Source organism: Polypterus senegalus, chromosome 16, assembly GCF_016835505.1.
Source record: "Polypterus senegalus isolate Bchr_013 chromosome 16, ASM1683550v1, whole genome shotgun sequence".
NCBI lineage: Eukaryota > Metazoa > Chordata > Cladistia > Polypteriformes > Polypteridae > Polypterus > Polypterus senegalus.
The window spans coordinates 1,813,932-1,826,540 of record NC_053169.1 but is presented as its reverse complement, the minus strand read 5'-3'; the positions used below and the strand labels follow the sequence as shown (position 1 = coordinate 1,826,540).

At 36.8% G+C, this 12,609-nt stretch overlaps 1 protein-coding gene across 2 annotated transcripts in view; it reads right to left on the bottom strand.

Moving 5' to 3' along the window:
- Positions 1–12,609, bottom strand: part of cep192 (centrosomal protein 192) — an 85,972-nt gene that overhangs the window by 51,334 nt on the left and 22,029 nt on the right. For both annotated transcript variants that reach the window (XM_039738500.1, XM_039738501.1), the window contains exons 11-17: positions 11,053–12,055; positions 8,386–8,512; positions 7,595–7,742; positions 6,734–7,487; positions 5,709–5,857; positions 2,306–2,536; positions 276–401 (exon numbers count right to left, since the gene is read on the bottom strand). In XM_039738500.1, coding sequence (XP_039594434.1) covers positions 276–401; positions 2,306–2,536; positions 5,709–5,857; positions 6,734–7,487; positions 7,595–7,742; positions 8,386–8,512; positions 11,053–12,055 — 2,538 coding nt within the window. The remainder of the gene's footprint in view (positions 1–275; positions 402–2,305; positions 2,537–5,708; positions 5,858–6,733; positions 7,488–7,594; positions 7,743–8,385; positions 8,513–11,052; positions 12,056–12,609) is intronic.

The following is a 12,609-nucleotide window of genomic DNA, read 5'->3' as shown; positions in this document are numbered from 1 at the left end:
TTTAAAACAATGTGTAATTTAAACTTTGTCAAGTCAAAATATTTTTTTAAAATATTACTTTTTTCCTTTCAAATTGTGTTTTTTTCCCCATTGTACACATTCATCTCTCAAAATTTAGAAGTGACAGAGTACAGTAATTCTGTTGCCAGGTTTGGATTCAGCATCCTTAAAATCTATCAAGAACACCTAAAGTTAGTGGAGGGAGTGAATTTTTTTTTTTGGCAGACCACTGTAATTATATTCAGAAATACTTCTTTCTGAAAAAGCGCACTTACTGCATCAATGACAAGTCTGATTGGAAACTGCATACACGAATGGTTAATAAGCTTCAGTGGAAGGACTTTCAAAGTGCCATTCACCACATCTCCAAATTCAATCATTTCAGACATTCCCAAGTCAACCTACATCAAAAGAGAGTGAAGAAGAAAGAAAAATCAATCAATCAAGATATAGACTCTAATTTACTAATAAAACCATTCCAATGTATTTTTATGTAAGAACATTCCATAATTCAAATTTTACTAGAAGATATGGGTCAGGTTTCTCAGCCCAACAAAAGCAATCTTTAAAATAATACTTGAGATCAGATCTTCTAAATAATGAACACCACTCAATAAAATAAGGCACTGTAATCAGAATCATTCATTACACTGTCCAATAAGTGACTTCCATCCATTTTCTACTGCTTATCCAGGTATGGGTCAGGGGGTTACCAACTTAAGCAAAGATGCCCAGACACATCCCTTTCTCCGTCCACCTAGTCCAGATCCTCCCAAGTGTATACCGAGGTGTTCCCAGGCCATTCGAAAGATATCTCCCCAGTGTGTCTTGGGGCGTCCTAGGCATGGACATGCTCAAAACACCTCTGCAGAGAGGCATGCTAATCAGATACCCAAACCACTTCAACTGGGTTCTTTGGATATGGAGGAACAGCAACTTAACTTTGAGCTGGCCTCAAATGTCTGACCTTATAGAGAGGTTAAAGAGCACAAACACCCAGTGAAGAAAGCTCATTTCTGTCATATTCCGTTTAGATTTTCTGGTCAATATTCAAAGCACATCCATAAATAATCTTCAGCAAAATCTTTGTCAGCTTTAATCTAGGACCAAAAACTGGCCTAATCCCAACCAATATAGAATTTAATCTTAGACAACATTTATTTATGTAGCATTTTCATACAAATGCTGTAGCTCAAAGTGCTTTACAGGATGAAAAAAGACAATATTAAAATAAAAAAATAGCCAATACTGATTAACATAGAACAAAAGTAAGGTCCAATGGCCAGGTAGGACAGAAAAAAAAACTCCAGGAAAAAAAATTTGCAGGGGTTCCAGGCCATGAGACCACCCAGCCCCCTCTAGGCATTCTACCTAACATAAATGATCTCAAACAGTCCTCATGGTTTTCAGGATTTACATGGAAGAATGAGGATGATGGTCATGTGGACCTCTGGCCTTCAATCCACCGATGTAGGGACAGCATGGTGCTTTGATTGGGTGGTGGTGGCACAGTTCTATCTAACTAGACTATTTTATATATCAGATTAGTGGCAAAAAAACTTTACCAATACCAAGGGGAAAAAATCAGATGCATACAAGCAGCAGAAACATCATTAAAAAAAAATAAAAAACAAGGTTACAGACTCACAGGTTAAATACGGTCAATCACTTGTTAAATTTATAAATAAATAAATACATAAATGCATGTTGAGCCGAAATTTCTAAATGAATTTGAAAAGTATGTCAAGGGGAAGCATTGAATTGCCTGACAATATGTGGGCAGAAAAGATCCCCATAGGCACTTCTTAGCACACCACAGTGAAAAAAGCCTGTGGCTCTCAAAGTGCTCCACATTCAGCTTTATATGTTAATGGGTGACACCTCAGCACCACACTGGAAAAGTGTGAAGTTTTTTTTATAGTGACTGGAGTGCCAAACCTGCCAACAACCCAAACATTTTCCCTGCAAGTTGGAGGACCTGTTTGCAGGGCTGGATGCAGGTTAACATCATAATTGCAGGTTAAGGGCCTTGCTCAATGGCCCGATGAAGTAGGCACTTTTGATGTTTACGGGATTCAAACTGGCAACCTTCCGATTGCTGGTACAGATCCCTAGCCTCACAGCCACCACTCCAACAAAGTTAAGGCTAGTTTCAAATATCTGAAAGTGTCCCCTAATCAAAACAGGATTACACAAATGAAAACAAAATAACGGATTTCTGTTTTTGTAAGATTTGTGAGAGTTGAGTAAAGCAATTTTTTTTTATAAATAATGATACACAACACCTAAAAATGCAAATGCATACCTCCAAATTTGGATATTCTGCCTTTGCCAACATCAGCACTTTCTTCGCCAGCACTTGAGCCTGTGCAGCTACCTCTTTATCTGCACAGACTGGACAGGATGAAATGCTCAACTCGCACTTGTATACACCAGGCTGAGGAGGAATGAACAGCACCTTTTGTTCTTCAGTGGTCCGAGGTCCAATCACATTTATCTTTCTCACCGACAGCCACTGACAGGGAAAAAAATCAATCTAAAGAAAACAAAATAATAATCATGATTAAGAAATTTTACTCTGAATAAGCAAAACAGAAAAATGTTCAAGTGAAAATTAGCGTCAAAATGTAACAACACAATAAGCTCAAGACTCGGCTGAGATGCCTTCTGTATGAAGTTCTTTGGCATTCCATTCAAGTCATATTATAACTAAATTCTCTATTACCACCAAGATGGGCATGGGTTCCATGTGAAAATTTAGAATTGGACTGACAAACAAGAAATGGTTACAGTTTTCAATCTGTAACATTTATTTCAAACGTTTGTGACCCTCCTTTAAAGTATCTATAAAACACTTGAATAAAACACCCCGCAATGGTCATTAAACAGTCCTAAAAAGTCAACTCTGTGCAGTTCACACAGAAGAATTACTAGTGATAAACAGATGCTAGTGATGCTCCGATCAATTGGTCTCACTCCAAATGAATAGATCTGTGATTGGTAAACAAGTACATCTCGAAAACTGGTACTTTCTTACGCATTACACTAAAGACTTTTGTAGTACTTCTTTACGCAAAGTATTTTAGTACATGAGGTAATGCTTTCTATGAATAGAGCATATCTTAAAAGAGAGACAAGGTAGAAATATAGACTTTACCATTAAAAAGAAGCTGAGTAATACAAAAAGGAAAATAAAACGAAGGAGTCATAGTGTGAAAAAAAGGCATCATCAACAGAGAGGTATGTCTTCATCAGAAATTAAAAGAGAAGCTGCTAAAATGAGCTCAGACATTTCCTCCTTTATTTACATAAAATGGATATTGCTTACCAAAGCGTGGGCAGTGAATGAGTTCGTGTTTAGCACAGAAGCTCACATTCTGAATTAGAAGAATAAAAAAAATTGACCTGAAGGGCCAGATTTGTTCATTTTACTTGTTAAACATATTAGTTTTGTATTATCTTAATAGTCTTATACACTATTAGAATTGTGGCTTTTAGTCATGGCAAGCATTTTATTTTATTTTATGCCATATGTAGTATGGTTTATTAGTACATATTTTATTAGTTAAAAAGTATTTTAAGGGAATTTTGTATTTTTTTATTGTTACTGAACAATAAGCCTATAGAATTTAATTTTATTAACAAACAGGTAACACTTGTGGTGTACAAATGAACTGTAAACATACCAAGGGTGTTACCTTATTCTAGCATACAAGCCTTCTACACAGCTGGTTATACAGGAGGTTAGTATCAAACCATTTCTTACAAATTCATAAAATTGACCATTTCTAGTAATAAGAAATCAGTGATAGCGCGCAAAAAAAATCACTCGATGGGAAATCCCTAAAGGGTCACAAACGGTTAATTCAAAATCTACAATTGAACCTCCCTAGCATTTCTGTAAGTACCAGAAAATATCAGAAGGAAAACCCCACAGACTTGAGGAGAAGGTGTAAAAGCATTAATTAGTTCTTTCACAATAAAAAAAAATCACTGCTTATTAAGTTTACAGAAGACCATTTCATTTTTTTTTTCTACTCTTCTTGGTGACGGTCACAGTTGTAAGACACCAAGGTGAAAAGACCCAATTGCCAATAACATTCTTTAGTCTCTAAGGGAATTGCTAGGCTGTCCCTACCACTGGTATGGTGGAGGAGCTAACATGCCTCAGTGATTCTTAACTTCTTAGAAGCCCATAGCTCCTCAAAGGCTCACTCAAAGTAAATTGGTCTAAGGCAAAGACAAGACAAACAGCAACAGTGCCCTCCACCGCTCAGTTTGGCATTGACACCAAATACATAGACCCCTAATGGTAAGCACTGCGGTGGAAGAGTTGCAGTATTCATCAATTTTTTGGCTCAACACTAAAATAAGAAAAAAATGAACTTATTAATTCCAAAATCTTGAGTAATGCAGACTCTCAATAATGATTACTATACTAAATTCCAACTAATCTACTCTAGATTGGATTATTTCATCTTTTGGAAAAGCAAACTCAATGCATGAACAGCCATCTTTGTAAAGCACCTAATACAGTTTTAGAAAGAAGAATAGCTATAAATATGTTCAATCATTTGTGAGAGGACAATTATCCACTTCTGGAAACATTTGATTACAGACTCTAAATTGATGTACCACAACTAAAAGGTATTACTGCTTACAGTATCAAAAGTTTAATTTCCTTTGATTTAAGAGTTTATTAAACACGACTGGTTCCTGCATTACACCCATTCATGCCAGGATAGGGTCTAGTGCTGGATTAAAGGAATACTCCACTGAACAATGATATTTTTAGATGTTACTTTCTGCATCTGGCTCATAGTGAGTGTCAAAAAAAACTTTAATTTCACATTTTCATAGAGAACAGAGATAACATTTCTGATAGAATGGGAACCTATGGCGACTAATGTTGAACAAAAACTAAAAAAATCAAAATGTTCACTGACACTGGAGTGTGCTTTTGATTTGAGTACAGGACTCTTAACCAATGAAAGGGGGGAGAGGTGTGTCTTTATTTCAAAAGCATGCTCCTATGTGAGTGGGATTCCAGTTTTTGACGACTTTGATTTTTACAGAGGTATTGAGCAACATCTTAGCAAAAATTTCACCTGTCTTGCTCAATGAGAGCATACTTCTGTATGACTTGACATTCTGATTACGCAACAAGAATAACATGGGATTTTTTTCATATTGTTTGCTTTTAGCAAGTGTTGGTCACTATAGGCTACCCATCTATCAGAAACACTGTTATGTCTATTATCCATTACAAGCAAGAGATTAAAATTTTTCTCAGCCATCACTATAATCACATGGGGTAAGTAACATAAAAAAATATTTTTTTGGGTCGAGAATTCCTTTGAACAGGATTAAGACTGTTATCTCTTACTTAATGTAGAAATATTGGAAAATAAAATATTTTTGTTATCTGGCTTATTGTCACAAATGAAAAACAGGCTCCCATTTAAAAAAAAAAATTAGATGAATGATTAATGTTTCACAAACTTAACTGTCTAAATGTTTATTTAATACCGTAAATAAACTGTCTTTAAAAAATATATACAGTATAAATAAAATATCACATTCAGATACATGCAGCATTTTTAATTTGGTTTTACTTATAAACTGATGCATTGTTGGAAGCATGGGATACTCTTGGGGAAAAATAAAAAGCAACATTAAAAATGTAATGTTGCTTATACATTACTCACTTTTTTGCCATTAATCGATACACTGCTTATTACCGTGTTCACATTCAGCCAGAAATCAGTTGGATTATAAACAGAAAATGAGGTTTGTGAGGCAATGCCAACACAACAGTCACTTGGAAAATTCACTTCATCTGGCACAATGATGTTATCTGAAACAAAATTAGATATAAACCAAACTGGTCACAAAATACACCACTTTTTAACAATGTATATAATGAAATCAAATAGAGATCCTACATTTAATGCTAACATTTAGAAAAGCTATATAGAAATTTACTTAAAAGCCTGAATATGCTCCCACTAGGTGAGATTATTCGTCACCTCTACTTTCTCTGCTGGTCTTTTTCCGGTTTTCTGTCTTGGCGATCTGCGCCACCACCACCTAATCAAAGCATCGTGATGTCCCTACATTGATGGATTAAAGAACAGAAGTTCACATGACCGTCATCATAAAGTTCTTCCATGTGAACCCTGAACACCATGAGGACCGATTGAGGTCATCTGTGTTAGGTAGAATACCCAGAGGGGGCTGGCCGGGTAGTCTTGTGGCCCCTGCAGATTTTATTTTGTTTTCTCCAGCCGTCTGGAGTTTTTTTTTGTCCTCCCTGCCCATCGGACTTTACATTTATTCTATGTTAATTAGTGTTCCCTAATTCTATTTTCCTATTTATTTGTCTTTTTTCTCTTTCTTCATTATGTAAAGCACTTTGAGCTACATCATTTGTTTGAAAACGTGCTATAGAAATAAATGTTGTTGTAAAGGAAGAGCCAACATAAAAAAAAAAAGAACACCTAACATGTGACTTCGATCCAACCAATTGTTTTGCCATCAGACATTACCCTGGTTAAATGTGTTGTGCCGACCAGGACGAAAATGCATTAAACAGAAATATCAATCCGGGCATTATAGATGATGAAAATTTAACCAACGGTAGAAATTTTGAGGGGTGTTGGACATATTAATTTTATTTCATAATTTAATCTACTGTCCTAAACAAAATTAAAAAACCATAGCTATTACTTACCATTCAAAATTCCTAGTCCGGTTCTTGCATTAATCCCAAATCTTTCAATATGATCCGTGTTGTTGATATTCATGGGGCGAAGATTATTTATATCTGTAACACAAGGATGGAAGCTACAGACCTGGGGCATATTAACAAGTCCTAAAGGAACACCATCATTAGGAAGCACAGGGGGAACATTGTAAAGCGGTACAGATGCTTCAATAGCCAAGGGTGCCTTGGATGTTAGTAACATGTTTTGTAGATACTGGTGAGCAGCTGAATTTGCATTGTTCACAAGGAAACCAGGAACGGAATTATGTCCTTCAGCGCCTGCAATTTGAGATTTTGGGCACATAAACTGATTAAATCTGGAATCGGACCCCTCACTAGCTGGTAAACATTTTCTGTAGTCAATTTCTGTATCCAGTCTGGGCACATCTTTTTGATGTTCAACCTTTTTGTTCCTATTTAAGCTATCATAGTTTCCTTGTCCCAATTTTGGGTCATTGTTCCTGGAACACAGTTGATTGTTTTCAGCTGATACAGTTGCAAGAGCTGCAGAAGTAGATTCAATAGTCTTGTCATAGTTTTTATATTCATCAACTTGCTGTCTTTCAACACAGCCTCCTTTAGGTTTGTCCATACTTTCTGAAGAGCTGCCACTCTTCTCCAATGTCTTATAGTAATCTTTACTGCAACCGAGATTTTGTTCCACTGCAGCAGTTGGACTTGCACGGACGATGGTAGTGCTTAACTGAAATGTGTTATCACTCTGGAGAAAGAAATACAAAGTTTCACATTATTTTTTTCAAGTGATACAAGAAATTCCACACAGTAAAAAGATGATATGCCTAAAAATCACAACAGCGTCAGGATTACCTTTGTGCTGTCTAGACTGTTTTGCAAGGTTGTGTCGCTGTCAGAAATGTAGGTCATTCTACTAAGACTCATATCAGAGTAATTTGAAGGATAGGATGTGTTTTTACAAATGTCTCTCTTCAGTGAAGCTGCACAGTTATCGCTGGTGCTAAAACACAAAAAACAAAATTATGGTAATAAGACAAAAAAGGGAGCAAAGAAAACACTAAACCCATGATAGCAGTTCAACTTGGATAGTCATCCTTTACTGCATGCACTAGCTACAAACTAGCATATACTGTTTCACAGAAACCGTGTCACTAATACTATCAAGATTTGGCGAGGAGCTGAAACGTTTAAAAAAAAGGAAAAAGTATTATATTTTTAGCATACACTGTCATTGCGCACTGCACAGCTCAACTTTGACTTCTATATGTTACATTCTATGCAAAACATACAGTACAGCATGTCTGGGGTTCAATAGATATGAAATGCAATGTACAGTATAATACAGATAGTGTAGGAAACTATATAATTCAAACAGATATGTCTACCAGCCTTTGACATTTTCTATTCACAAGACCGTAATACCTGAAGCAAACTGTACTTGATGAGAGAATGTACAAACCCTACAAACTAGGATTAGAATCCACTCTCAGTGAGCTGTTAGGCAGCAGTGCCCTCCATCATGCAATCAGTTGTCATAAATATACAACCACTGCCATCGATTGTAAAATAGAAGCCATGAACAATAATTTCAAATAAACAACAGTCAATAAAGGAAGAGATAACATGGCCATCACTAACAATACCTTGAAGCTCCTGTTCCCAGTACTTGGCTTGGGGAAGACTGACTTAATGGAGATGTGGATGGTCTAAAACTGAAGAGACTCTCTTCATAACCCTGATTTTCCTCAGGGGACAAGGGTTTGCCTAAATCTGTTAAAAACAAAATATTTAAAAAGTAAAATATATATTTAGAAAACAAAGTTTAAAAACCTCAATGAGCAATAGGAACCTCAGTCAACTTAAAATAGTATCATCTACACTTTGCTGGTAAACCATTTTAATTTAAGAGCTTGGGTGAGACCATGAATAATTCAACTGTTAAGATTTACAAGTGCTGAAGATGGGAAACATTCCATATTATGAAGGAAGAAAAAGACAACACTGGACAATAGTAAGAAGTGTGTAATTAATATATATATATATATAGCCCTGTGCTTTTTACAGATGAGAGCAGGTTCACCCTGAGCACGTGACAGAAGTGAAAGGGTCTGGAGAAGCTATGGAGAACAGTATGCTGCCTGTAACATCATTCAGCATGAGCAGTTTGGTGGTGGGTTAATGATTGTCTGGGGAGGCATATCCATGGAGGGTCACACAGACCGCTACAGGCTTGACAAAGGCACCTTGGCTGCCATTAGGTATCAGGATGAAATCCTTGGACCCATTGTCAGACCCTATGCTGGTACAGTGGCTCCTGGTGAACGACAATTCCTGGCCTCATGTGGTGAGAGTATGCAGGCAGTTCCTGGAGGATGAAGGAATTGATACCATTGACTGGCCACCACACTTTCCTGACCTAAATCCAATAGAACACCTCTGGGACATTATGTTTTGGTCCATCCAATGCCACCAGGTTGCACCTCAGACTGTCCAGGAGCTCAGTGATGCCCTGGTCCAGATCTGGGAGGAGATCCCCCACAACACCATCTGTCATCTCATTAGAAGCCTGCACCGATGTTGTCAGGCATGTATACAAGAACACAGGGGCCATACAAAGTGCTGCGTACAATTTGGAGTTGCTGCAATTAACTTTTGGCAAAATGGACTAGCCTGCCACATCATTTTTTCACTCTGATTTTTGGGGTGTCTTTGAATTCAGGGCTCTGTAGGTTGATCATTTTCATTTCCATCAAACGATGTGGCATCCTTTCGTTCCTAACACATTACCCAGTCTATATCAGTATAGATATCCAGGAGGATTTCTTTTTCCCCATTGAGATCTGATGCGTTTTCAAAGTGTTCCTTTAATTTTTTTGAGCTGTTTATTACATATACACACACACATATATTTTTATAGATATATATTATATAAAAATGTATATGGTGGGAAGGTGGGGGTATTGTGGTAGGTGAGTGTGTTCGGTTCTTGGGGGTAATGAGGTGGGGTTAGGAGGTCGTAAAGCTGTACTTATGAGGATGTTCTTCTTCTTAAGTTTGCATATGCTGGGTTCATGTCCAAATGTTTGTTAATGGCGTTTGATTGATAGCCAAGATTCAGCCAGCTCTCTGGCACTTTTAGTACTGGCCTCAAATCTTACTTGTATGTTGTCCCAGTTAAATGTGTGTTCGATTGAATTTGTGTGTGTATAAATCAGTGATCGTGAGTCCTTCCTTCTGACGGCGTTTTGATGCTCCTGTATACGTGTTGTGATGCTTTTTGACGTTTGTCCTATGTATACCACTGGGCAAGAGCTGCATGGAATGCTATAAACTGCGTTTTGTTTTTCTACTGCCGATTTCTTGTCTTTGGCATTAAAGAGGACAGTGCACAGGTTGTTCGAAGGGTTGTGTGTGCTTTTCTGATGCCTGATTTGGACAGGATAAGTGCTGCACCTTCTGACACTCCGTGATGATAAAGAAGTGTCTGCCAGGAGGGAGGGGGGATCAGATTGGACACACACACACACACACACACACATACATTATTTATATATAATATATTTTTATGCTGACAGTTCAACACTATGAAAGTATGGATATTGTGCAAGCAGATTTAAAAGGAATACTCCACCCACAAATACTATATTTTTATCTGTTACTTTAATTTGTGTTTGTAGTGAATGGCGAGAAACTTTTTAAAATGTGCGCGTTTATGGACATTGGAGATCACAAAGGTTATGACAAAACCTGTGCCAGTGACAGTCAACAGGGGGCTCAATACTAAACAACGGCAAATAAAATTAATGCATCAAAGAAAAAAAATCTCAATTGACTCGTGCAGCTCACAAAGTCTAAAACATGCACGTTTTTTTGTTACAATATTGTTAGATAAAAACTTGCAGATGATAGTGGATCATGAACATGATTTTTTTTTTTGCTTCTCCAGGTTGAGTGCAGAATGTCATGGATTGGCTTTGGAACAGATTTGCTTTCTTTTCTGACTAAATTGTGTTTTGTTCTTTAAATAAAATGAAATGACTCAGAAATATTGCCACAGCTACCACAGCTGTTCAGTAATTGCCACCTTTTTAAAACAGTTTCCAAAAAAAAAAAAAAGTAACTGTGTAACAGGAGGATTAACTGCTGTAGAAAAATTCTTATACAGATGAAAATGGCTCCATAAGAAGATATTAACAAAAAAACATTTTATCAAGCAATATTTAAATATACTGTATACAGTTTGTATTCATAAATGCTCTAAAACAAAAACACAATGGAAAGATTCAGGTTTACATCTTAAGTATACATACCTGACCTCTTTTGATTAGCACAGTTTTCCCCGGCTGAATTCTCATCTGTGGCAATGACATGCCGTGATTCGCTGCACTGGTTTGACTCCTTCCGTTTCTGAATCACCGAAAGAGCATCAGCTGTAGCTTCCATGTTACCAACTGAGGGCTGTGAAGGAAGCAAATCTTCCTCTTTTGAATGGTTACTAAGTGAACTGCCAATACTGCTTCCATGTGAATGGTTAGGTCTTACAGAAGTAAACATCTGCTCTCTCTCCAAATGTCTTGATGCTTGTTCAGTTTTATTAATGCCTTCAACAGAACCTCGTGATGAAAAATCTTTTTGAAGTAAGCTTTGCAGACAAGTGGGTTTCGTGGAAATGACTGATGTAACATTTATGTTAACAGAAGGAGGAGGAGGAAAAAACTCTCTTGTGCTACTTACTGGTATTTGTGATTGCAAATAACTGAGGTCTGGACAGTTACCCTTTGCTTCTGCTGATAAGCCACCACTCAAATACCCTTTATCAGAGTTACTGGATTCTTCATTAGCAAAGCAATCCCTCTGGATGTCATCCAGATCAAAATTACACATAGTGGAATTCTGCTTTTTTAGAGTTGACGCATCTTGCTGTGAATCAGGCATAATTTTTGGAGTGACTGGCAAATTTATAGAATGGAAAGTGTCAAAAGTGTAAGCTGACACAGAGGAACTATCCTTAAGGGCACATTCTGAGAATTTAAGGTATTTTTCAAAGTCAAACTTGCTGACTTCACCAGTCTTCTGCAAATATTCAAGAATCTCACTGTGATCTCCATCTATTGCAGGTTCACAATGTTCTTCATTAGAAAGAAGTCTACCTTGTTTTTTCTTATACAAGTTGAGTATCATTTTAGCAAGGTCCACAGGATCAGAGCTCACGGAAGCATCGGCAATTGCATGTCCAATGGTACTTAAACTGAAAATGTCATTGCCTCCAGTAGATTTGATGCTATTCGTAAGGTCCTTAATCTTAGAAGACAACTGTGTGTATATATATATATATAAAAAAAAAAAAAAACAAGTTGTTGAACATGCAGATTCTTCTATGATACTGACAATTACTTTTAACATTAAAGCATGGTCCCAGTTGCAACATCTCAGAGACTACAATCATAATTTTCATGTAAATTTAAACTTAAAAGGGTACTGTACCATTAGGTACTGCTATGTCTATCAACATATCAAAGAGACATATTTAATATATGGGTGTTCATCCTGGTTTTCACAATGTTAGAGAAAAGAAAGAACTTTGCATGAAACATGCAGTTTGTCAGACTACTTTATATTTGCCAGTGCTGCCAATCTAAAAACTAGGACCGTTCCTTCAGTTAAAGGCTAATTTATAATGAATACAAAATTCACAAAACTATGTAATCAAACAGAAAAATGGAGACGCAAGTAACTACAACTGAAACTGCTCCTCGCATTCACAAATGGTTGCAAATGTTGAATTAGACTTTGGAAGTAATCTACAGACTAAGGCCTAGGACAGTTTTTAAAAAAAAAAAAAAAGAATCATCATCAACCATGACAAC